This window comes from Verruconis gallopava (genome assembly GCF_000836295.1).
Source record: "Verruconis gallopava strain CBS 43764 unplaced genomic scaffold supercont1.2, whole genome shotgun sequence".
NCBI classification, from domain to species: Eukaryota; Fungi; Ascomycota; class Dothideomycetes; order Venturiales; family Sympoventuriaceae; genus Verruconis; species Verruconis gallopava.
Window position 1 is genome coordinate 1,260,569 of NW_015622138.1, and position 24,701 is coordinate 1,285,269.

General features: G+C 51.6%; 5 protein-coding genes across 5 annotated transcripts; 3 read left to right on the top strand and 2 right to left on the bottom strand.

Annotated features, from left to right (window-relative positions):
* Nucleotides 1-4,106: 4,106 nt before the first annotated feature.
* PV09_00927 (uncharacterized protein) lies at nt 4,107-5,286 on the top strand (the record flags this gene model as incomplete). The annotated part of the gene is made up of 2 exons (XM_016353750.1): nt 4,107-4,597; nt 4,712-5,286. 2 exons carry the CDS (start codon nt 4,107-4,109, stop codon nt 5,082-5,084), a joined length of 864 nt encoding a protein of 287 aa, XP_016218903.1. The 3' UTR covers nt 5,085-5,286.
* A 4-nt stretch (nt 5,287-5,290) lies between these two features.
* PV09_00928 (uncharacterized protein) lies at nt 5,291-6,957 on the bottom strand. Its single transcript, XM_016353751.1, has 2 exons — nt 6,738-6,957; nt 5,291-6,606 (listed from the first exon to the last, which is right to left on the bottom strand). The coding sequence occupies exons 1-2, from the start codon at nt 6,757-6,759 to the stop codon at nt 5,429-5,431; spliced, it is 1,200 nt and encodes a 399-aa protein (XP_016218904.1). The 5' UTR covers nt 6,760-6,957; the 3' UTR covers nt 5,291-5,428.
* Nucleotides 6,958-7,831: 874 nt separating this feature from the next.
* On the top strand, nt 7,832-9,831 carry PV09_00929 (uncharacterized protein; the record flags this gene model as incomplete). Its single annotated transcript, XM_016353752.1, has 2 exons — nt 7,832-9,379; nt 9,432-9,831. 2 exons carry the CDS (start codon nt 7,832-7,834, stop codon nt 9,753-9,755), a joined length of 1,872 nt encoding a protein of 623 aa, XP_016218905.1. The 3' UTR covers nt 9,756-9,831.
* A 417-nt stretch (nt 9,832-10,248) lies between these two features.
* PV09_00930 (uncharacterized protein) lies at nt 10,249-16,491 on the bottom strand. The gene is made up of 3 exons (XM_016353753.1): nt 15,708-16,491; nt 12,039-15,653; nt 10,249-11,982 (listed from the first exon to the last, which is right to left on the bottom strand). Exons 1-3 carry the CDS (start codon nt 16,007-16,009, stop codon nt 10,557-10,559), a joined length of 5,343 nt encoding a protein of 1,780 aa, XP_016218906.1. The 5' UTR covers nt 16,010-16,491; the 3' UTR covers nt 10,249-10,556.
* A 1,194-nt stretch (nt 16,492-17,685) lies between these two features.
* Nucleotides 17,686-24,123, top strand: PV09_00931 (uncharacterized protein). The gene is made up of 3 exons (XM_016353754.1): nt 17,686-18,472; nt 18,527-22,282; nt 22,338-24,123. Exons 1-3 carry the CDS (start codon nt 18,195-18,197, stop codon nt 23,884-23,886), a joined length of 5,583 nt encoding a protein of 1,860 aa, XP_016218907.1. The 5' UTR covers nt 17,686-18,194; the 3' UTR covers nt 23,887-24,123.
* The last annotated feature ends 578 nt before the right edge of the window (nt 24,124-24,701 follow it).

A 24,701-nucleotide genomic window follows, 5' to 3' on the forward strand; every position in this document is an offset into this window, starting at 1 on the left:
TCTGCTGTCTTCGAAGCTGCGGCATCATTATCAGCTGTGGTAGTCGTAGCGGCTGGAGCAGCTGTAGGAGTTTCTGCGGTTGCATTGCTCTCTGCAGTACCATTGACAGAAGCCAACGCAGCTGCAGTTGTCTCAGGCTTAACCTCTTCCTTCGTCGCCTCAGTGGTTGGTTCAGGAGCTTTGTCTGTCGTAGCCGCAGTGACAGTGGGTGCTGGCTCACCGGCCTCCTCACTGGGCTTGACCTTAGACTCGAGCTCAGCCTCAACGGCTTCCTTCTCCTTAACAGCCTCTGGATTAGCGGCTGCTTCTGGACTAGCATGAGCCTCACTGATTGACTCCTTGACGATCTCCGGAACGCCGGCTTCTGCGGGTGCAGCAGGAGCTCCTGCGGAGGTAACGGGAGCTTCTGTGGGTGCAACAGGAGCTTCTGTGGAGGCAACAGGAGCTTCTGTAGAGGCAGCAGTAGCTTCTGCTGGCGCAACTGGGGGTTCTGCGGAGGCAACGGGAGCTTCTGTGGAGGCAACGGGAGCTTCTGCGGGTGCAACGGGAGCTTCTGTGGAGGCAACGGGAGCTTCTGTAGAGGCAGCAGTAACCTCTGCTGGCGCAACTGGGGGTTCTGCGGAGGCAGCGGAGGTCTCTGGTTCCGCAGCAGGAGCTTCTGTACTCATACCCTTAGCAGCTGCGGAAGCGTCTGACACAATGTTCTGGACGCGTTCCGAGGCCATTGCGGCAACGGCAGTTGCCCCAGCAATAACGCCAGTGACTGCGCCTGCAATCTCACCTGTTGGGAGCCCGCTCTCCGCTGCCGGTGGCTCCTCCGGCACCTTTGATTTCAATTCTGATTCTAATTCCTTCTTTTCTTCGACAGCTTCTGGGTTGGCTGCGGCCTCTGGAGAAACACTTGCCTCCTTCTGGCTTTCACTGACGATCTCTGGTACCCCCCGAGGCTCCTTTGGTACCTCACCGGCAAGAGCGAGGGTTGTGGCACCTGCACCAACAGTGCTTGTCAGTATACCTGCTCCAGGACCTGCATCTGGAACTTCGGTAGAACTAGCACCCATTGGCAGACTCGATTCCGGAATCATACCAGTGGTAACAGGAGGGACACCGAAGGCACCAGTCTCTAGCGGATTTACCTCGACCTCCTTCTTTTCTGATGCATCAGCAACGGGAACCACTGGTGGTGCGGCATCGGATGCATTGTATGAAGCTTCGTCTGTCTTCACAGTGCTCTCCACAGTATTGCCGGTGATTGTGGATGGATCGGGAACGGGTTCGCCGGGAGCAAGTTTAACCGGATTGCCAGCCCCAGCGGTCGCGGGGATTGGGTTGACAGAGAAAGTTGGCTCCTCTTTGGTGCTTTCAGCAGGCTTGTCAGCAGCTACAAGCTCCGCATCATCATGAACGCCGCTCGAAATAGTATTGGTAGTTAAAGTGCTCGGATCCGGGACGGCTTCGCCTGGCTTAAGAGTAACAGGGTTGCCAGCGCCTTCGGTGGCGGGAATGGGATTTACAGAGACGTCAGCTGGCGCCGTCAGAGGTGTCTCGAGAGCTGGGGTCTCTGGGAACGCACCAGGGGCGTCGATTGTCTTTTCCGACTCCTTTGGAACGGCACCAGCCAAAGCGGCAGTTGTTGCACCTTCACCAACTGTGGATATGGCAACTTCTGTGGGTTGGACTATCTCCGATTCTTGCAACACGTTATTCTCATTGTTGTGTTCGTCGCGCTCAGTTGGCAGATGTGGATTCGTTCTCCAGTCGCCGTCGACAACAAACTATGGCGCGGTCAGTCGCATTTCTGACTCAACAGAAACATGGCAGCCTTTGCAGCATGATTTCCAAAGTATGTGCACATTTCCATCAAGAGTAGAAAGGCGCCGTCCTTATGGAACAGATGCTGCAAAGCTAGAATAGAGTCCACATACCTTGTACAGGTACTTTGTCTTCTGCGGCAATGTTATCGACTTCTCAAAGAACCCATTGGGAAGCTTTTCAAGCTTCTCTGTCTTGCCCCAGTCATCGAAGGTGCCGGTGACGTAGACTTCTTTGGCCTCGGGGTGTTCCCTACGCAGGCGCAAAAGCACGCGTTAGCTTTGGCTGCCGCCTGCTTCGCCAATCGGAATAGCAACAGACGTACCACTTAAATGTGTAGCTCCCCATAGTAGGCGAGAGATATCAATAGACGGAGACGGATTACGGGGTTGAAAAAGAGAAGCAAGGCACGAGTGTATGCGTGAGAGGATTAATGGGGAACAGTATCAGCAATGGTGGAAGGTTGAGGTTGCAGATCTTGCACGACGTTCGAGCTAGGTAAGCTGGGCTGGGGTGCCGGCTCGAAGCGAGTTTCTTGTCCAACAACAATGCCGCGTACGAACGTTGTCGTCTTTCGTTTTGTCTGTGACCGTGAAAATGACAGCCCACAGAAACGGTTTGTGCCAGCACGGAGCGGCACCAACGTCGACGAGCTCAGCTTCCTCGCTTGTGGGCAATTGGCGTTGAGACGACGGCGATGCGGTGAGGGGCGGGCGCTGTTTGTCCGCTGATGAGTAGGAGGAGGCTGGGATATGCTGGCGAAGCAAAGATCGCCCACCGCCACCACCACATCGTTGGAAAAGCCCACGCCTTCAGAACCATAACTTGACCAACCCGTCGCAGCGCCCATTTCATTCTTGCCGCCCGTCTTTCCATGCGGCACCCCCAACCGAGACCGCCTGCTCTCCTCCATGATCGCCGCCCTGCGAGCCTTCTGCTGCCTTTGACTTCGCTGCTCCCTCGACTCTTAGCAACACTCAGAATCTTCGCCTCGACTTCTGTGTCGAGGCCCACGACAGGGCACGCCTCCTAGCACGCCATCGATCATGACTCTGCGCGATCCCACTTGACGGCCAAGCCATTTTTTAGCAGCCGCCTCTTTCGCGAAATGAGGGTAGAGCGCTCGGCAGATTAGAAATAACAACGTCTGTATCAATCCGCATCGCTTCACCTGCATCCTCCTTCGTGCCCACCTCGATGCCCTTCGTGCTCCCACTTGCGCTCCACTGTTCGTGTGATCGCAAAGGTCTTCTAAGCAGCATCAGACGAGTCAATCGTGAGGAAAGAATGGCTGATCCCCACCTTGACCTATAAACTTTTAACTCCAGTTCATCAGATCTATGTGTTGAAACAAATTTCCCGAGATCTTTAAGCTCATCCCAGTAGAAGCAAGCCTTTGCCCATTTCAGTCCTTCAATCTGAAATTGCAACACCTTTGTGGCCGTCCGCTAGTTTTCTTAAGACCCCGCCCAGCCCAAGAAAAGAATTCCAGACGAATTCTTTTCTGGACATGAGGATATCCATTCATACAGGGCACACTAGTAAATAAACAGCGTCTGATTCAGATCCGCACCAGTCCAAAGTCACATTGATACACAAATCAGCATGGGGATAAGGAAGCTGCTGTGCCTTGATAAAGAACGCTCGGTATGCAATCCCTAAAGAAGAGAATATAAAGCCGTTCAAGCCCTACTTGACAGCTTCGAGTTCTAGCTCTTCAAACATTTGTTTTACACACGAGGCTTTCTCATAGTCGCTGTGCGGAAGCACAAGGAGCGGGATATTGTCAAGGCCAACCAACGGTCCAATTTCCTTCCTAGTCAACCCATGTCCACGAATATGATCTTAGTCTCCGAAGCAGGTTCTTCTAGTAGTGATAGGCTTGTCAGCAACGTAAAGTATGGATGTTGCAGTCCACATGTTCGATGAACATTCGAGGCAACTTTGTGAAGTCATTCGAAGCCCAATGGTTTCCATGCCCTTTCAGACTACAGTGAACTAACCCATCCTTTTCGCGCTGATCCGCTGCAACGTGACGGATGAACGCCTTTATGCTCGATGTATACGCGATTTAACATTAGAACATCGCAATGTGAAAAGCTTAAAAGCTGCGGCTTGCCTACCCTGCTATCCAGTCACAACAGCCATCGTCATTCACTACTCATATGACTTTGCTAGCTACATCACGCTCAGCAATCGGCAGCCTAGCCCTTACTACATGCTCATATCACCTCAATAAGGAAGAAAAAAGAACAGCAAATTCAAACAAACCACGCCGCGTCTTCATGGAAATCATGTCATCCGTCCCTTTTCATGGGCAAGAATCGGATGCTGATCGCGAAAGATTTGGCCGTCAAACTTTTTTGCCTCATCAAGAGAAGAACTACAAAGCGCTTGCTAAACAGCCCCGAACGCTCACAAACGCTCACCTGACTGAAGTTGCCAGGCGGCGTGGCCTGCCACCGCCGCTTTTCGACTGGACCTCTCGCTTCGTCGAACTCCCGAGCGAAGTGATCGAGACAAAATTATCGTTTTCTGCATTCCATCAGACGACAAGAAATCGCATCAGACCCAACTATACGAAGCTAGAGAAGCTACAGGCACTTCCGGAACCGCATATGTTCAATGCCGTCGCGGGCGTCTCGCCAAAACTGAACACTATCGTCGAAAATTACTGCGCGTTCCTGCTCAAAAAGTACTCTGCCCTGCAAGAGCAGACCGCAAGCGCACCTAACAGTGAACTTTCTACGCACAGGGCATTCTGGCTCGCATTTATAAGAGATAGGTGTGCTTTCTGCTTCCGAACTCTTAGCCAAATCTAATCTGAGCCCGACATCGATCCGCTCGTGTTTGGTGGTCACGAAATTGCAGCGGTAGAGGGTACGAGCATTAAACGAAGACCACTCGAGGGCTCTGCATTCAACCATGCTATCGTATGCTGCCATCGCTGTGACCGCAAACACTGGCCCACGCCCCTCCGTCTGAGCTACATATCACGCTCGCTAGGGATTCCAGAGTTCTTTGTCACGTTCCCGCCTCAAGAGCTTCACCTGCAGACTGGTATCGTCGGAACGGATGCGCTTTTCCTAGGTTACCAGATTCTTAAACTGAGAGAACTCGTCAGAAGTAATAAACCAAAGTATGTGCCGAGCTGGATGACTGAAGTTCCGGCCTGCTTTGAGGACGATGTGGCGACCGAGTTGAGAACTAATTGGATGGCTCTAGAAATAGGGGTAAGAAAGTGTCAGAAATGGCAGGTCGACGGAAATTGAAGCTCAAGGGTAACCCCTCGGGGCGTAGATGGGCAAGAAAACTAAGTGGGCTGAAAGATGTCACAATTGATGAATCCGAGAGTAGGATTGTCTCTAGTTTTATAGCGATTCTCACACCTTTATTCTCCGCGTGAACTTGACGTTACATCGGGAATATTCAAAAATGATCATTGTATGAAAGACGAAACGATGAATGGTAAGCATAGCAAAGGCGAAAAGGAACGTTTCTGAATATTATAGAGGGAAAAATCTGTATTCCAAAAATACTAAAAAAGCAGACTCCATGTATTCCATTTCCTCCTTTCTCTTACCACTCAAACTCCTGTCTCTACTGGGTATGATATTTATAAGGGGGGATGAGTTATATGGTAACCCTCTTCATCGCCAGCTTCGCTTTCAACATCTGTCCATGACCCTGGAGTGCTTGCCCCCACCACAGAGAATGCATCACTAGTTGTCTCGCTGCGAAAGTCTGTCTCATTTTCGTCAATCATGGATTGAAAGTCACTCATTCTGCCAACGTCTTCTGCTTGTGAACCAACGAGCGAAGCAGCGGTCGACTGACCATCTTCGGTTGGGGTCAATGTTCCGGTAGGTGTACAAGACTCATCATCGTTAGCAGACGCATTGTGCAAATTAGCATCTAGCATGGCTTCCATAGCAGATGAAGACATGAATTGTGCACTAGCTGGTGGTTGATGGACATTTGGCGGAGGGGCATAATAATATGAATTTTCCGTAGATACCGGAACAGATACTGGTGGATCCGAATGTATGACGTCCGTCTCTTGAATGGCAGGGCATTCGCTAGGGGTAATTTCTTCGAGGCTTCTTCTTATAGCCTCCTTTATCTGCGCTTCCATCTCCTCCTCGCTGAAGTATTGAGACTCTGTAGCTGCAGACGAAATGGGCACAAGAGAAGGACTTTGTTTACTTTCTTGTGACGGTTGCGAGATCTTATCCTGGGCGGTATTGTGGATCGATTCTCGATCAAGCAGGACTTGAAATACATTATTGGAACAATTCGAAGTTGAAGCATCCAAGTCGGCGCCACGAATACCAGCAGTGCGCTGACGTAGACCCGAAGGCGATATGTCTACCCCAGTCACTTTCGATATTTCAGGTTGTCGCAGCTTGCCGTCTGCGCCAACCAAGGCATCAAATCCCGTGGAAGAATTGGTTATTGCAGGCGAGGGATCCAGTACCCGCGACTCTTCCGCCTCACCTAGTTTCACAAGCTCATCAAGATCGACAGCAATGCCTTCATCTCTTGCCTGCTTGATCATTTCAAGTCTGTTTCGGCGAACAATCTCCTCCCGCCGCCTCCGCCTCAGTTCTATTGCGGCCTCGCTGTCATCTTCGAAGTCACGTTGAGAGTATGAAGGTGGGTGTATCTCGTCGCCCAGACTGTGGAGCGCCATGGCGAGTTTGCGTCTATAATTTAAGATCCATTCTCGAATGTATTCGTTTTGGGAGATAGCTATGCCCGCAGCTACAAGTACTGAGGCGGTAATGAGAAGTCCTACAACCAACGCGGGGTCAGTAAATTGCATGTTACGTACAAGGAGAGGCAAGATAGGTGAAGCAACCAAGAAATACACTGCTATAGATTGTCCACATTGATGGGACTAGGTGCATGACCAAGTTACGTACCTTTTGCAATCGGCGCAGCCATGGCAATACGTGCTGCTGCAGCCTCAAGTTACTCAAACAAGGTACGTAAACGGATTTTTATCAGGGGAGATTTTTGGTGCCTAAGATGAGGGAAGGGGATGGAATGAAGTGCAGATACGCCTACAGTGTCAGGATGGCCACATGGCTAATAACTCAAGGAATATGGAAGCCTGTTCAGAACCTAAAGGTCGAATGCTTCGTAGCGGAACTAAGGTGGACTCGTAATCAGCCTTCTTGTGGCTCGCCACCAAGCCACAGGGCGGGGCTGATTCTTGTGGACGAGACTCGATCTGCAACGGCGGGGAAGTGGGCCCGTGATATCTCACTCTACCTTGAGGCCGTCAAGTTATGTGAGGGCAACTTGTGTCGCCGATCAGTCGATTAGACATCTTCTTCGAGAGATGTTGCCAATGACCCGTGAGAATCAGACGATGCATCTTCTTCAAGCGATTCATCACGTGATACTTTGCTTTTTTATCACGACCTCGACGAAGTAGGAAATGAGAAAGTGAAGTCACAACTGTGTGAATTACAAAATTCGTGCTTAGCACGGTATGGAGTAGTTGTTGCAATTGACACAGCATCGTGTTCTTCCAGTGGTGATTTAATGTAGATCAGATTGGCGTTCAGAAGGCAGTCCTCTCATACTCTCCTACTTTACTCCCATTTGCCCATTTCCGCCCCCAAATTCATTACCGAATCAATCTACAGAAACCCAGGCCGAAGGCTTCTCAAGCGCATCGAATAATTTGTCCGGGATACTTCGAACTACGCCAGAAACTTTGCAAATGCTCTGGGGTTTCGATAATACTTGCTCGTATTCACCGGTCAGCATGTCTGAGAGACGATACGTTCAAGCTTGCTGTGTGCATAATCTAGGCTCCCGCAGCCTTCGCAAATACCCTATCACAAGATGAACAGAAGCTATCCATGTTTATGCTTGCCGGTGAAGGAAGAACTATATTTATTTAGACTGCCTCTGCACTTTTCTCTCTCTTTGTTAAGCATTCCTCAACAATCTTGTGCCAAAATTAATTCCTCTGGTTCCGGAAACGTATCGCTTTCTTGACGCTATGGCTCCAACGATAGAAACAATTTCCAAGCGACTTGCGGCATCGACAGACGTAGGATATGAGTTATCCAGCAAGTTCTTTAGAGTCGTGCAGGCGCTTCCATCAGCAGTATATGAATATGGTTGCTTTGCTAGCCAATTAACGTACTTGGCCGTCAATTTGGAGCAAATTGCAACTATTATTTCAAGCTTCAAGCTTGAACAAGGTGCCCAGCTTTTGAAGGACCTCGAAAAGTTACTTGATTACACCGATGATATTTACAACGAAGTTAAGGAAGCTTTACCACAACGAAAACAAGATAGTGGAGAGGTTGAGTTTCTGCTTCCTTTTGACACTCCAGCGCTCGAAGACCAGATCGCAGCTTTGCAGGTGGTAGCTGCACTCATCATCACCGTGCTGCAATTGGGAGGAACAACACCAAAATTCACAGGACTCATACCAACTTCACCGCGATTTGCGGAGGCTGGTGTGAATGAGCTCAAAAAAGCAATTCGAGATCTCAAATGCAGTCAGCCAAAAGACTCGAAACGTCGTGGGACAGCCTTGAAGCGAGCAAAAACCCACAGCGCAATCACTGAGTTTTTGAACGCGATACTTACTATGGCTGACCTTCCTGAGCAGAAAGCAACAGATGGGGCGAAGGAACAGGACGGAGAAGACAACAAGGCTAGTGGATTAGAAGAGCAAAATCTGTTGAAACTTGGACACTTTGGATCCGATCCAAAAGAAGACGGCATGCCCGAGTACATCCAACACCACCCGGACAATGTGTACGCCAAAGTTCATGTTGATGACGTCGATACACGCAGCATGAATTTTTACAATCTGCCGTTTTCCAAGGCAAAGGAAAATCCCAATTACTACATCATCTGGAAGCCTATGGAAGCATGGGAATGTGAAAACTTGTTCCAGCATACGAAGAAACTTCGCATCAACGAAGAACATGCAAACATTCAACCACGCCAGGTGATCAAGAATCTTCTCGCCAAGTGGCTAAAGATCTCCAACGTCTACGACGACGAAGAGCTGCCCAGCCTTGAACTCAAAGAGCTTGACGAGAACCTTGCGGAATTGAGGGCACAGGACGAGAAACGGAATGTACACGAGCGAGCGCCCATAATTCGGGATCGTTCATGGTCTCCATCTCCAGCCTCTCGCGACGTTTTGCCGCTGACACGCCGAGTTCCACGCTACCGCGTAGATCGTTTCGGTCTGACATCAAAGACAGATTACTGGCGCAGCTGGGGCGGCCAGTCTGCAAGCCTTAGCAATGCTCTCAAATATGCTGGCTGGCAGCCGGTGTACATGAGAGGTACGGATGCAGGGCAAACATGGTTCTACGGACCGGACGTGATTCACATTCGCCGCTTCGCGGAGGATTACACTCCGCAAGAAGGGCCTCTGATTGACGGAGATGCTTCGTCTGAGGCAAAGGATTATCTCATTATTAGCACTGAATGGATCGAGGAAGAAGCGCTGCAGAGGCATGGCTTCCAGTACCAGCTACTGCCCTCTGGTCACTATTCGCTGGACTCGCGCTTGACTTGGGTGAATCAGCTCTTGCAAGCTGAAAGGAATGCATATGCTGACAAGTTGCTAGGGTGATATTCAGCTCATTGTGGCAGCCTCGAGCACGTTTCGCGAGGAACGTCTTTACCGCAAGTTCCGAAACGCGGAGAAAGGCGACCTCCACGATCCAAGGAAAGTCGCCACACCTGACCTGGACTACTTGAATGGCCCGGCGGCATTTGAGCGATCGACCAGAAATCGCGTGCCTGTCCCGGCCGCCACAAATTCGCGGCACGTCTCTCACAAGCTTGAGAATCTGCCAGAAGAGCCCTCGGAAGCTGTCTTCACCAAGAAGGCGGAAGTCAACACACCCGGCGTGGAGAGTCACGACTCGTTCATCGAGGTTGATAAATGACTTGCACATTTGTTGCCGGTCGCTCGTATGCTAGTGAAGTATTCATAGGTCAGACCCAAATGTGATATGGTTCACGACAGACACTCTGTTCGCTACAGCGTGGTCCCAATTTCTGGCAATCACCTGCCGCTATGAAAGAAGCCGTCGTGCTCATTTACTTGTTCGCGTGCTATGAACGTGACTATGCGCACCAAATATGTCTTTTGCAAGGATGATTTTTTTTTTCTCTATTCTTTGTTTTCCCCCTGTCTACTTTCGGCTTTTCGCGTTCGACCGAAAACACTCTCACTCTTTGCGTAGACGCATGCAAGCCGCACTGGCTAGGGTCTCGAAGGATTGGCAAAATCATAAAATTTGGACGATGGAGCATGTCTGGCCCATCGCTGATCTTCTGACGCCGGTTCAAGTTGCTGGTAAATCATAGATAATCTCCTGAAGCATTTGAAGTTCAAATGACAGCGGCAGAAGCTTGGCGGGACAAAGACCAGTGGGATATGTCATACGAAGTTGTGCATTGCAGATAATTAGCTCAATAAGCATTAGGCTAGATACAAGGGTTTTTTTTTTTTTTAAAAAACTTCCCGTTCAGTGTTTTAATGTTCCCTCTCGTCTTTTAAGGAGTGAATTAGATTCCTAGACGCCAATGACACGCCGTTCCGAAATCTTTAACGCCGTCAAGAAGGGTTCAATGCAAATTACGTCCATCATGCTAGGTTTGGAACTCTTACCAATCCTCCAAAGAACATGAAACACTTTACTAAAAATTTCTTTTTACAGTTTTACTCCAGTCAAGGAAAACCTTCAAACATCCATCGAGGACAGCTCATCGTCAATACACTTGTCCAAGAAATTCTTTCTCTCGCCCTGAAGCTGAGTCTGTAGTCTCTGCTCCACGAGAGCCTTCAGTTGCTTCTTACTCATTGAGTCGAGATCGACCTCTCTCAATATCTGGGCTACGGCTCCCTGTATCTCCTGGTCGGTCGGACCACGGCTTGGACCATCCATGAAGTTGACGGTGCTCATCGGCCGACTCATCGCGGAAGCACGATTATTGGGGCCGCCGAAGCCGAGTGGGCTCCGAGCACGAGATGCCCCACCCAGTAGATTCGGGCTGGAGCCAGCAAACGAGTTGTGCGAATTTGGTGTCATCAAGTTGTCTGTTGAGCCGACTGGTGGACTGAACATCATGCTGGGTCGATTGTTTTGATGACCGCTATTCATCATACCGGCGTCGCTCATATTCGCCATGCTCATATGACGATCCTGAGACATATTATTCATCTGGTAGCCTGTGAGGTTCGAGTACGTGCTCTGGCGCCCTTGCATGGTTTGGTATGGGCCCGGGCTTTGCGGCGGCATGTGACCGTGATTCATGCCAGTTAGAACCGTGGAAGCCGGCCGCGCATATGAGTACTGCGATTGGACGTCATCAACTTCATAGTCATACGCATTCGCCTCCTTTTCGTACTGTAGGCCCCGTCGACACGGCAAACCATTGGCAGCAGCATAGTCATCCCAGCGCTGCAACGGAATGGACTTGGGATCAAACGGCGCCTCGGGTTCCAGAACGACCTTCTTGCTACCATCCTCGTGCTGCACCACACGTGTGTTACCCCACGAAAAGTCGTCTTGCTTCCAGAAGGAGTAAATGGGAAGTGCAAGCGAGTAGATGGGGAAAGCGAGAATGTAAATGATCATCCAGCCAATATGCTGCCATTGCCTCTTGATGAGGAAAATAAGAGCCTGGAGACCGTACACTGCGGCAAGCATAGCAATCGAGACGATTGGAAATTGGCCGGAGTGTGTTGCGACCTTATAGATGAGGTAGCCCAAGTACGCACAAGTCGCAGGAAGAATCAAGGTACCGAAGAGATCGATGAACACCACGAATCTCATGCTGAAACAGCAAAAGCCGCACATATCGTGAACAAACATCAGCTCAGCCAAGTTGTGGATGGTCGAGTTGATCCAACGACGCCTCTGCGACAAAAGGATGCTCCACGTCTCAGGGGCAGCAGTGAGGGCACGAGCTGATGGAACGAACTTGTAGGACATTGAAGGGAAGTACTTGATCATCAACGTGGTCAAGTAACGGTCCTCGCCAAGAGCAAGCAGGTTCTTCTTGTGCAATGTGTCCACGTGTCCGTCGCTGTAATCGTTGATGACTTTGTCCGAAATGATCAAAGGCTTGCCCTTATCAGCGGTTCGTAGACGGTACATGCAGAAACTGGTCCGTGTCAATAAAAAGAGAAATCGAATGTAGCTTTCACGCGGAGCACTTACCATCCGGGCAAACACGTGACGCTTCCAAAGAGAGACTCGAATGCTTTTGCCAAGTGATGCGAAATGTAGTATTCGTACACTTGGATCATCGTCCACCAGGATCGATCCTCGTTATCAAGGCTCGTTTCACCACAGATACCGGCAATCTTTGAATCGTTGGCGCAGGCTGCTACGAGTCGGTTGAGCGAATCTTCGGTGACCATGGTATCAGCGTCAACCATCAACAAGTACTCGTACAATTCTGGGTCAACGCCGATGACATTGGAGATCTGGTGATACATCTCCAGCTCAAGAGGTGACATTGGAGCGCGGTGGTGGACACGGTTCAGGAAGCTCATGAGCATGACCTGGGAGTCACGCTTGCCGCGGTTACCTGGCTTCGGTTTGCCTTGCTCGGAGTCTTTTCCAACTTTAACAATGACGATGTAAGGCACAACATTGCCTTCGTACTCGTACAGGCCAGAGTACACTTTTCCATAATTCAGCTGCTCAGCACCCTCACCAACCGATTTGAAGGGCAAGGCCGGCGGGTCAATCTTCGGGTCAACGCCAAGAATATCCAAGACAATCTTCGGTGTTGGCCTATCGTTTCCGCCACCGACGACCATGCCATCACACATGACGCAGATCAACTTGCGCTTGTTATCGTAGGCCAGCGATGTCAAGGAGTCAAGACCCTTCCGGAGCTGTTCTTCACCCTCAGTGTAAGCGGGCACCTGACAAATTACGAATTTGTCTTGCGGAGCTGGCCGACGTTTAGGTTCCAGTTGCAACGCAGACAAAAATTTGACCGCAATGACTGTACAAAGGATGATTGTGAAGGCAAGCAAAAGGTAGTTGTTGACCTGGCAGCGGGGGGTGGTTCGGAAATCGGTGCGACCGAAATAGAAATAGTTGTTGAGGCAATTCAATGTGGTTTCCCTTGTAGATGTATTGAAGGCATCAAACGCGCTCGTCAGATCACCACCCGGATTCGACTGGACAGCTTGCTCCACGACACTTGGGAAGAACTGATAGCGGGGGTCATCCTTGTGGACAGTGTTGCGATTATAGAAGTAGTCCGTAAGATCGTATATGTCGTTACCCAGTCGAAACCACATTCTTTGGTCATTCTGGCCCTGACTTTGAACGTCTTTGATGCTCCAAACCAGATCACCCTTGTAATATTCTCTCATCTTTGGCAGAAATGTATCCTGATACCAGTCTAGCGATGCCAGCTTTGAAGTCCGTGTGGTTTGAAGAGGCCCTTGGTAGTGGATCGCTTGGCTAAGTTGGACAGTGTTGTTTGCTTGTAGGTAGAGAGAGGTATCGGTTACGTAGCCTGGGCAAGCTTTCGTCAAGGGGGGACGAATAAGCTCTGTTACATCAGTGCCCGCAAAGGGCAGCATCAGAGCGCTCGTGGTTTCGATATTGGTGTCACTATGTTGCAGTCTCCAGAATTTGGTCAGATCGTACACGAATCCGGCATGGCTCACCCAGTAATCGCTCTCTCCTTGATGATACGCTACCTCCTTCGATAACCATGCCTTGTCGAAATTGGGGCAAAGCAGTCGACCAAATTCGATGATATAGAAAACGATGAGGCCGTTGAGGAGGAAGATAAGGAACATGAGGACAACCTTCTCTCGCCATGCCAGTCTGACGTCGGGGCGCTTCATTCGTCCAACAAGGTGTAGAAGTGGAGAAGGGATCCAGAAAGTCAAAGCCCAAACCAGTGCTACCCAAGCCTTTCGAGATTTCGATTGCGGGACCTCTGTGACATGTCTCCCGGACTCGAGCTCGTTTTCATAGCGAATTTCTCCCTTGTACGAGTCCCCTTTGGTACCAAGACCATAGTCGCCACCAGTATTTGCAGGGAGTGTTCCTGCCTTCGAGGCCATTGTCAGGCGGCTCTTGTTTGCCGCAGCGAAGCTCTGGTTGCGTGAGAGAAGATTCTCGTTACTTGCGTCATCGGCGTTTGCACCGAAGAGACTGCTCCCAAGTGCTGGGCTATGCACGGAATAATTCCCACCCATCGGTGGTTGCGCTGGAGCCACACCACCCATAGCGCTCTGCGATCGCATATTCGAGTTCTGCATCTGCATCTCTAGCATGGTCTCAGCCTCCCACCATGCAGTTTCACGCAACCATACGCGCTCCTTGCCTACGACGACCTCACCATTGGACCAGCCTCGCTCCATCAACCACATCTCTATACCCTCTCTACCTTCCTGGCAGCCCAGTGGAGCGTAACGGTCCACGAACTCCTCGAGGGCAAAGTCCGCAGTGTAGTCTAGGGCACGATTACGTCGATTTGCCCATTCTGGTAGTCGCCAGGCTCTTAACTGGGATGAAACTGCACCTGCAGACCAATGGTTCCGGGTGAGATCAGCCAATTTTGCAGGATCCTCATCAGTGGGATGCAGGCTGAGTTGGAACCACACACGGCTGCTACTGATCACATTAGCGAGATCGAAGCGGCCGTGGTTTCCAAGAACCACACCCTGTCCGCTCACTGGATGCAATATCTCGGTCAGGAAACAGTCATCCAGGTCTGTGATCGACTGCGCCACGGCTTCAAGAACTCCTTCTCGCCGATCCAGCTGACGTTCACGCTCGTGGCCGGCAGCGTTGGTCATAATACCAAGATCTGGTTCTACTTTTTGCACCGCTGTCTGCATCTCCCGGATTACGGATACACCAGGGGGGACGACTTCCACACCATCTTCCTTCATCTCGGCGTTGATGCCTTCACTATCGTCGAAAACGGTACGGAGCGCTACAGCCTTTCCCAAGTCTTGGTCCGGTATGTTGATGACTCTGATGCTTACTGTCTCATCTTCTTCGGCAGCTGGGGCAGGTGGCGTGTCCATGCCGTTATCCGAGCCGATTGTCTTTCCTGTCCGAATTTCGTACTGCATTGCCGCATTGGCACGCGCAATGACCCAGTCGACCAACGCTTCGTAAACTCCCGAAATGAAAACATCGACTGTGGACTCCTGAGACTGTTTGTCGATGACAGCCTTGGGAACATCTAGAAGGAGGGACACAGCGTCACAGATACTGTCAATCTCCTCGGCGCTTAGGAAATAGTCTGAAACGTCTCCTAGCTTCAGCAAACCGGCAAGGCAGCAGATGAAATTGACCAAGGCGCGGCCTTTGATGCCGATGCTTTTCAGGTTGTTGCGAAAGTCTTCTGCCGCCGCAGCATCGTCCGCGGTCGGAATGTAGGATGGCGGCAAGAACGTGCCTGATCTTTTCAACAGATGATATGCCGAATATGGCTTCAAGTCCAGACGCTCCTTTTCCTTGGGCGAGCTCGAGCTCGTGATGAGGTAGTAGAGAGCGTCGAAGGCACGAGTACCAGCTTCAGACGGGATGTTCAGCAGCCCACGCTCTGTATCAAGTCCGGACTTGGAAAGGGCAAGAGAAGCAGATACAATCTCACCCTCGCCGATAGTGACGTCGAACTTGGCAGAGAGCGCAGAGTAACGAGGGAAGGAAGGGTTTTTGGCAGTTGAACAGTGCGTGAGGGCCCTCACGACCTCCAAGGCTGCATAGAAGCTGCTGGGCGCTTGGATAGGCAGGCAGGAGACCATGGGCGCCATCATTGCAGGAGTGGAATCGTGTAACGAACTGCAAGACCATCGATGAGTATTTCTCGGTTAACAGATGTCGGCAATTGCTTACCCAAGAATTATGCATGCATCTTCTGCTCGTCTTCTGGCGTGCTCCCACGCTTTTCGAGCAAGTTCCTGATCCGTGGTGCCACCGTAGCGACCGTCTACGCCCACAGCCTGAGCCGTTTGCCATGTGTTCACGACCAGGCTCGTACTCGCCTCCAGAGGGTGAGGTAAGCCATTGGAATAGCTCGTGTGCAGCGCATTTAGGAGGGTCTGGACGGAGACTTGGGTAGACTGGCCGTTGGGCGGACGGGGCACAGAGCTACTGAGGCTCGACATTGTCGAGAGTCTTTGGTGATTGTAGGCCATCTGTGCAGGACGGTTGGGAGAGGACTTGTAGGGCCAGGCGATGGCCTCAGACGAAGCTGGCGTCGACCAGCCCGAGAAGGTGCAAGGACGCGGTCGTGAGCAGTGGTTTCGTGAGAGCTAGGCGGAGCAAACAGCAGCGCGAGATGCTTTATTCCGGTCGAACACGCGGAGGATGAGGTGATCAGGCGCGGTGCCGGACGCCGAAGATGGGAAAGACTGCGCCCCTATGCAAAGAAGGAATCGAGGAAGAGATTGGGAAGAAGGATAAACGCGTTGCGGAGCGAGTGTCGAAAGGGAAAAAAACGCAGGGCAAAGAAGAAGACACGCGCAACGAAGGTGAAGAGAACGACGGAGAGCGTTTGAAACGATGGTTTTCCGGGCTGGACAGTTTGGATGAAGCGAAAGTTAGCTGGGCCAAGGGTTGAACAGGCCCACACACAATCACAAGCAAGGTGTAAGTCGCTGATGCCCGGCCGCTTTTGCACGCATGAGGAGGTCATTGAATGTCCCAGCAACGCGTTCCGAATGCGGCCTAGCGACTACCCCGATTTAGCTGCGCGCCGGGGGGGACGCTGGGCCGGGGCGTGGCTGAGGGCGCGGCGATTGGTGAGGCCCAGCCGGTGCTTGGGTGCAGCCCCAAAATAGAAGACGCAGTCTGCACCTGTCGACGACGCCGGCAGCCCGTCGAGCTATTGAGAGGCAAAACCACTGTCCCGACGCGGCTCCGTCCAAGTATTGGCTCGCACGGCGCCGTGCTGGCCGTTCGGAGCCCGTCGTGCAAGCAGCGTGAGCACACGGCTGTCCCGGCTGTCGACGACGAGAGCGTGGCCTGCCTCAGCACGCACAGGCGCGGCGTCGGACGATCGAAATGAAGGTTTTTCGTTCTGGAAGGCGTCGAAAAGCCAGACCCAAATGAGACCCCTGACGCCAAACTTGAACGGGCGTGTGGCCAGATCGGCTCCTGAGCGAGGATGAGGAGAGGGAGGGGGGCACGGTGGAGGGCGGCGCGTGAAAGGAAACGGCCTGGCTCCTCACCACAATGCGCATGCACGTTTTACCTCCAACGTGCTGCTCCGCCGTGTTGTGACAGCAGCAGCTCCTGCCGGCCGTGCCACCGCCACCAGCACTGCTCCGACGACGACGACGACAACCACCACCACCAACACCAATACCACACTACCACCACCATCACGCGCTCCACTCCTCTCGTTTGTCCTATGTGTGTATGTGTGCATGAACTCTCCCCCGCATACGATGCGAGAATGCCGTCCCGGACGGCCCCTAGTGGTTCGTCCGTCCTCTTGAACGTCGCGCAGCCTGCCGGGCTCCCGCCGGTGCGCTGGTGCAAGCCTTGGAAGACGACGTCGAAGGCCTCTCTTGCTCGACTTGTGCACTGCTGTTGCGGCATGGACGGGAGGGCTGACGCGGTCCCATTCCTGTCGAAGCCAGCATGGCATCACGCTGCCATCCGCACACTCTCTTTCCAGCGAGCGTCGTAAAGCGACTCCAGCCCACGCGATCGCTCTCCGGGTTTTGCTAGAGCCTTCCATCCTGCTCCATCGAAACGGCCTGTGTTCGGCTGCACCCATCAGGCTCTGCCCTTGGCACGAGCACCATCGACGCTGCGCTGTCACTTTTTCCTTTTCCTTTTCCCTCTCCTGGCCCACCCGCGTAGGGTTTGCCCTGGTCTGCCTGATCGGGCCGTCAAAGAAAAAATAGCTGGACAGGGGCTGCTGCCACGGCGGCCACTGCTGCTCCCCATCGATTTCCGCCGAACCGCGAAACCTCGCTATTGCGCAACGCCATGCCCCGTCCATACGTGAATCCTCCTCCCAACACCATTGACCACAACATCTCGTTCCGACCGTCTGTTTTTCCTTGCTGTGCTGTGCTCCAGCCCTCATCACTCTCGCTATTTTTCCTTACTCAGCATTCGTTCCCGCAGTATTTGCTGCTGTCTTCCCTGTTGATACATACTTTTACTTTCCAGCTTGTGTTTTTGGGTTGGTCTCGTCCCCGTATACTTTGACAGAGCCCCAGAAGAAGCCGTCGAACTGCAGATTCTTCGCCTCCACGCCGTCCGCTGCTGCTCGAACCATCTGGTCCATCCTGTACGCCGTGGAAAACTGTTGCCTCGTGCAGCTCAAATCAGAATCTTTGTCCCGTAAGGGGCGTCTGATCCATCATGTCGAGCCAGACGAACGAGGACTCGCTGCCTTCGCTCCCGCTCCACCAGCAATCCGACACGCAGTTGACTCAGCACCTCGCTGCCAGATACTATGCACATCTCCCCACCGCTCGACTGAGCTCACAAGCTCTCATCACGTTCAATACGTATACGTCGGCCACGGACGGAAAGAATGGCACAGAGGAAGGAAGTGCCGCCGCGGCCACCAAAGATCTTGCCACAAGACTCTGGGCCCGACTTGGCCATCGACAGGAGAATCAGGCAGTGTTGTTCTTGTATGCTGTCGTCTCATTGCTCACTGGTGGCCAAACGACGCTAACGTGACACAGGGGCGAATCGGGCTCTGGCAAAACAACGATTAGATCACACCTGTTGACAGCTCTGCTCTCGTTTTCATCCACCCCGCTGTCGAACAAACTTTCCTTCGCTGCCTACGTCTTCGACTCCTTGACAACAACAAGATCGGCCACCACGCCCTCTGCATCAAAGGCCGGGCTCTTCTACGAGTTACAGTATGAAACAAGCTCCGCAAACCACCCAACCCTCATTGGCGGCAAGCTACTCGATCACCGCCTGGAACGAAGCAGGATATCGCGAGCTCCTGCCGCGGGTGAGCGCAACTTTCACATCTTGTACTACTTGGTTCAAGGGGCGAGTGCCAAGGATCAAGCACACCTGGGCCTCTTGAGCAATGGCAACACTGCCCATGGCGTAGGCAGCAGAGCGTCTTTGGGTCAAAAAAGATGGCGGTATCTTGGGCACCCAGCCCAGTTCAAGGCTGGAATTCACGATGAGGAAGGTTTCAAGCAGTTCCAGTACGCGTTGCGAAAACTCGAGTTTCCCGTTACCGAAATAGCAGAGATATGCCAGATTTTGGCTGCTATCCTCCATCTTGGACAACTCGAATTCTACACCACATCTGATACCACCCCGGCAGCCAATGACAGTGGCGGATACTCACATGAAGGCGGAGAAAATGTGACCAAAGTTGCGAACAGGGACACATTGGGAACTATCTCCGCATTTTTGGGTGTAACGGAGCAAGATCTAGAGACCATGTTCAGTTACAAGACGAAAACTCTGCATAAAGATCGGGTCACCGTCATGCTCGACCCGGCCGGAGCCCAGAACAGCGCCGACGAGCTGGCGCGTACGCTGTATGCTCTGCTTGTTGCCTGGATCGTCGAGCGTATCAACCGTCGGATATGTGCGAATGAGGAGTTCGTTCACAACACTATCTCGATCGTTGATTTCCCCGGCTTTGCAAAACAGGCCTCGTCCTCTTCGCAAATCTTGGATCAGCTGTTGAATAACGCGGCTTCGGAGCAGCTCTACAATGTCACACTGACGACCTTTTTCGAACGCCAAGTCGAACTTCTTGACAACGAAGAAGTAGCTATTCCTCCCACGAGCTATTTTGACAACAGCGATGCAGTCCGTGGTCTTTTAAAACCAGGCAATGGCTTGCTGAGCATTCTAGACGACCAAGCAAAACGCGGTAAAACCGATCATCAGTTCCTTGACGCTATTAGGAGGCGATTCCAAGATAAAAACCCCGCGATTTCAGTGGGCAGTTCTACGACAATCGTCCCTGGAAGCAACTTCGCAACCCGTAATGCTGCTGCTGCCTTCACTGTCAGACATTATGCTGGTGAAGTCGACTATCCAGTAGAGGGGCTGATGGAGGCAAACATGGAAGTCATCTCTGGAGACATGCTTAACATGATCGCAAAGACAAAGAGTCATTTCGTGGGCGAACTGTTCGGTCAGGAAGTGCTCAACAAGGTCGTCCATCCACAGGAACAGACTGCCGTCATGCAAGCTTCGGTTGCCTCGAAGCCAACTCGCAAGCCGACCGTGAGCCGGAAGAAGTTTGACAGATCTGCTCGTACCGCGGCGCGTCAACCTGCGATCGAAGATGATCTCATCAGTGAGCCGGATAGTAGAACGAGCACTGTGGTCGGCGGCCGTGGTGGCAAGACGTCAGATACTGCCCAGCCTGGTGCCGCTTCTCAGTTCTTGTCGTCCTTACAAGCCATCATGAGTAGCTTAACGGCACCGCACACAAACACATACTTCGTCTTCTGCTTGAAGAGTAATGACAAGCGCATGACGAACAGCTTTGATGTCAAGAGCGTCCGACAGCAGCTGCAGACTTTTGGTATCGTGGAGATTAGTCAAAGGCTACGTAACGCAGACTTCACAGTCTTCATGCCATTCGGTGAATTCCTCACCCGGGCTGAAGGAGATGCCATCTTCGTGGGTAGTGACAGGGAGAAATGCCAGGATATCATCGACCAACGCCACTGGCCCGCCAATGAGGCACGGGTGGGTATCACGGGTGTTTTCCTCAGCGAACGTTGCTGGCTAGAAATTGCAAATATAGAGTCTGTCCATCTTCCGCCCCGCACGCGATATCTGGACGCTGAAACTGACGACGACGCGACACCCGGTTCGCGAGGATTTGGCGACTCCAATGTCCATCTCGTCCCATCGGGCGGTGGCTATTACTCCGATGACAAGGCTGGAGGCTATTTCGGTGTGAAAGACGCAGACTTGAAGTCCGACGCTGGAATGTCCGCCATCAACGGCGACATGTTCCGACACCTGGATACTCGTTCGCAGATGGCCGAGAAGGCGAATGCAAAGGAGCAAAAGCTACAGAATATCGAGGAACATCAAATCTCCGGTAGCCGCAAGCGTTGGCTGTTCTTCGTGTACGCCTTGACCTTCTACATCCCAAACTTTCTTATCAGGTGGATTGGTCGCAGAAAACGAAAGGACATGCAGATTGCGTGGCGAGAAAAATTCGCCATCAATTTGCTCATATGGCTCAGCATCGCTGGTGTCATGTTCTTCATGATCGGTTTCCCCGAGCTGATCTGTCCCCGCCAAAACGTGTATACACAATCGGAGCTGTCCGCATATGACGGCAAGAATGGTCACAGTGCATATGTGGCTATGCGAGGCATCGTGTACGATCTGAATGCTTTTGCTCCTCGGCACTATCCGAGCATCGTTCCAGAGTCCGCTCTTTTGAAGTATGCTGGCAAGGACGCGACTGCTCTATTCCCTGTTCAGGTCTCCGCACTCTGCAATGGTGTAGATGGTACCGTCGATCCTGCTGTCCAGCTAGACTTTCGGAACACCAACTACAGTGACACGAAGAATCTTGTCAGCTCCACTGACCTGAACGCCCAGTACCATGATTTCCGTTGGTTCACAAATGATTCGCGGCCAGACTGGTGGTGGGAACAGCAATACATGCTTAAGCATCAATATCAGAAAGGAAACATCGGCTTCCCGCCCAAGTATATTGCAAAACTAGCCTCTCAGAAGAACGCGATTGCCAGTATACACGGCAAAGTGTATGACTTGACATCGTACATCGCTGGAGGACGGACACCACAGTATGGTTATCATGAGAAGCCAAGCACTCCGCCAAACTCCAATTTTATGGACCAGCGGGTAGTCGATTTGATCCAAAATGGAGCCGGTGAGGATGTTTCCAAATACTGGGATAACCTTGATATCGATGCCGCTTTGAAAAGCCGCATGCTGGTTTGTCTAAACAACCTATTTTATGTCGGCAATGTGGACACTCGAAGCTCGACTCAGTGCTTGTTTGCCAAGTACATTTTGCTGGCCATTTCGATTTTGCTCTGCAGTGTCATCGGCTTCAAGTTCCTCGCTGCTCTACAATTTGGCAAGAAGAACGTACCTGAAAACCTTGACAAGTTCGTCATTTGCACGGTCCCGGCGTATACGGAAGATGAAGAGTCTCTGCGGCGCGCCATCGATTCCGCTGCTCGCATGCGGTATGATGACAAGAGAAAGCTCCTCTTCATCGTTTGTGACGGAATGATCGTTGGTCAGGGTAACGACCGCCCTACTCCACGGATTGTTCTCGATATCCTTGGCGTGTCGGACACGGTGGACCCAGAGCCCCTCAGCTTTGAGAGTTTGGGCGAAGGTCAGAAGCAACATAATATGGGTAAGGTTTACTCTGGTCTCTATGAGGTCCAAGGTCATATTGTGCCGTTCATCGTCGTAGTGAAAGTTGGAAAGCCATCCGAAGTCCAGAAGTGAGTACCCGTTGTCTATTTACTCCGTAACCCAGCTCGAAACTGACGGTAGCAGGCCTGGCAATCGTGGCAAGCGTGACTCTCAGATGGTCCTAATGCGCTTCCTCAACCGCGTTCACTACAACCTGCCTATGACGCCAATGGAACTCGAAATGCACCATCAAATCAGGAACGTTATTGGCGTAAATCCAACGTTTTACGAGTTCATTTTACAGATTGATGCCGACACTGTGGTTGCTCCTGATTCAGCCACTCGTATGGTGGCCTCCATGGTTGCAGACACGAGCATTATCGGTGTGTGTGGAGAAACCGCGCTTACCAACGCAAAAACTTCTGCCATCACCGCCATCCAGGTCTATGAATACTACATCTCACACAATCTCACAAAGGCTTTCGAAAGCTTGTTTGGGTCCGTCACATGCTTGCCTGGTTGTTTCTCAATGTATCGCGTTCGCGCCGCAGATACTGGCAAGCCACTGTTCGTGAGCAAGGACGTCGTCGATGACTATGCTGAGATCCGAGTGGATACACTACACATGAAGAATCTGCTGCACTTGGGTGAAGATCGATACTTGACGACACTGCTTATGAAACATCACCCCAAGTACAAGACAAAGTACATCTTCCGCGCGCACGCCTGGACGATTGCTCCGGAAAGCTGGTCCATCTTCTTGTCTCAGCGACGTCGCTGGATCAACTCTACTGTCCACAACCTCATCGAGCTCATCCCGCTTCAACAACTTTGCGGTTTCTGCTGTTTCAGCATGCGCTTCATCGTTTTCATCGATCTGCTGTCCACCGTTGTACAGCCAACTATCATCGGTTATATTGCTTATCTGGTCTATCTGGTAGTTACAAATAGCACTGTCGTGCCCATCACTGCATTCATTCTTCTCGGAGCCATCTACGGTCTGCAGGCAATCATTTTCATCCTCCGTAAGAAGTGGGAGATGATCGGATGGATGATTATCTATGTCCTCGCGACGCCAGTCTTTGCATGCGCTTTGCCCCTGTACGCCTTCTGGCACATGGACGACTTCTCATGGGGCAACACTCGTATTGTCACTGGTGAAAAGGGCCAGAAGGTCGTCATTTCCGACGAGGGCAAGTTCGATCCTGCAAGCATACCTCGCAAGCGATGGGAAGATTACCAAGCAGAGCTCTGGGAGGCGCAAACCCAGCATGACAATCAAAGCGAAGTGTCTGGCTTCTCGTATGCTACGAAGAATTTCCCTCAGGGTAGCGTGGCTGGTGCCGCCTCTCCCTGGCAGCGTGTTGCTACTCCCGGTTCAGATTATGCCAACGTCCCGCCATCCAGGCCAATCTCACACCTTGATCTACCCAGAGCGAACAGCCGCATGTCACTGGCTGCAAGTCAAATGATGGGTGGCGAGCTTTATGACATGGAGATGAACGACATCAACCTCCCGTCTGACGACGTGATACTCTCCGAGATCCGCAACATTCTTCAACATGCAGATATGATGAAGACGAGCAAGAAGACCGTCAAGGAAGAGCTTGAGAGAAGGTTCCAGGTTGACCTCAGTTCCAAGAGAAAATACATTGGTTACTGTGTTGAGAGCATCATCAGTGGGCAGTTGTAAATCAAAAAAAAAATACTCGTCAGAGAAGGATCCTCATGATTCAGTCTATAATTTAGCATTGCATTTGGATAATCAACGGGTATTTTGATGGTGTTTTAACTCCAGGATTAAGGAACTGCTTGAATTGTGGTTTTACGGCGTTAGACGGCGGGTATTTTTCACCTTTAGCTAAAGACATTAATGTATGATGGTACAGTATCTAATCAACATTTTCCAATGACTTCTGTCACCCTAAAACGTGTTTGACCGCACACAACGAGCAAGTCGACCTTTAGGGCGGTTTTCCACGTCAAATGTCGACGCTTCAGTGGCATGGTGAACCCTGATAGCCAGCCATTTCGAAGCGATGTCAAGCTTTGCGTGCAATTTGATGGGCCAAGTTTTGCGAAGGCAACGTGCAAAGATCTCGTCTGTACTTTGGCAAAAGCCTGCGAGCCTGCGCATTTCATTCGCTCTCTTCAACCTTTTGCAGAAATTGATCATGCCTCTTCTCAATCCGTCCGACTTTTCTTTGAAGCACATTTCATCTCGACTGCTTCAGTACGCTTGAGCAAGAATTACCATCAGCAGGAAGAGCTGTGCCGTTTGAAACGCTAGCCTAGGTACCTCTCTCACTTCACGTTGTCACCTTTAAGATGGCCACACGCCTCGGAGGTCAAGGAAGTTTTTGCGGGTGGAAGCTTCTTCCCCCATCCCCTTTTCCCCCTCGTGGTTTATTGCGCCCATGCAGGAAAGAAAAAAGGGGTTGACGGCATCAATTGTGCAGAATACCGTTGAACGGCTGAGGTAACTTTTTCTCTCGGTGCCGCCGGGCA

Coding starts and splice junctions, on each gene's coding strand:
- PV09_00931 (XM_016353754.1), top strand. CDS start 18,195: ATGTCGAGCCAGACGAACGAGGACTCGCTGCCTTCGCTCCCGCTCCAC. Junction 18,473..18,526: donor AATCAGGCAGTGTTGTTCTT/GTATGCTGTCGT, acceptor AACGTGACACAG/GGGCGAATCGGGCTCTGGCA. Junction 22,283..22,337: donor AAGCCATCCGAAGTCCAGAA/GTGAGTACCCGT, acceptor TGACGGTAGCAG/GCCTGGCAATCGTGGCAAGC.
- PV09_00928 (XM_016353751.1), bottom strand. CDS start 6,759: ATGGCTGCGCCGATTGCAAAAG. Junction 6,607..6,737: donor GGCTGCGCCGATTGCAAAAG/GTACGTAACTTG, acceptor CGTTGGTTGTAG/GACTTCTCATTACCGCCTCA.
- PV09_00930 (XM_016353753.1), bottom strand. CDS start 16,009: ATGGCCTACAATCACCAAAGACTCTCGACAATGTCGAGCCTCAGTAGC. Junction 15,654..15,707: donor GATGCATGCATAATTCTTGG/GTAAGCAATTGC, acceptor ATGGTCTTGCAG/TTCGTTACACGATTCCACTC. Junction 11,983..12,038: donor GTCACGTGTTTGCCCGGATG/GTAAGTGCTCCG, acceptor GACACGGACCAG/TTTCTGCATGTACCGTCTAC.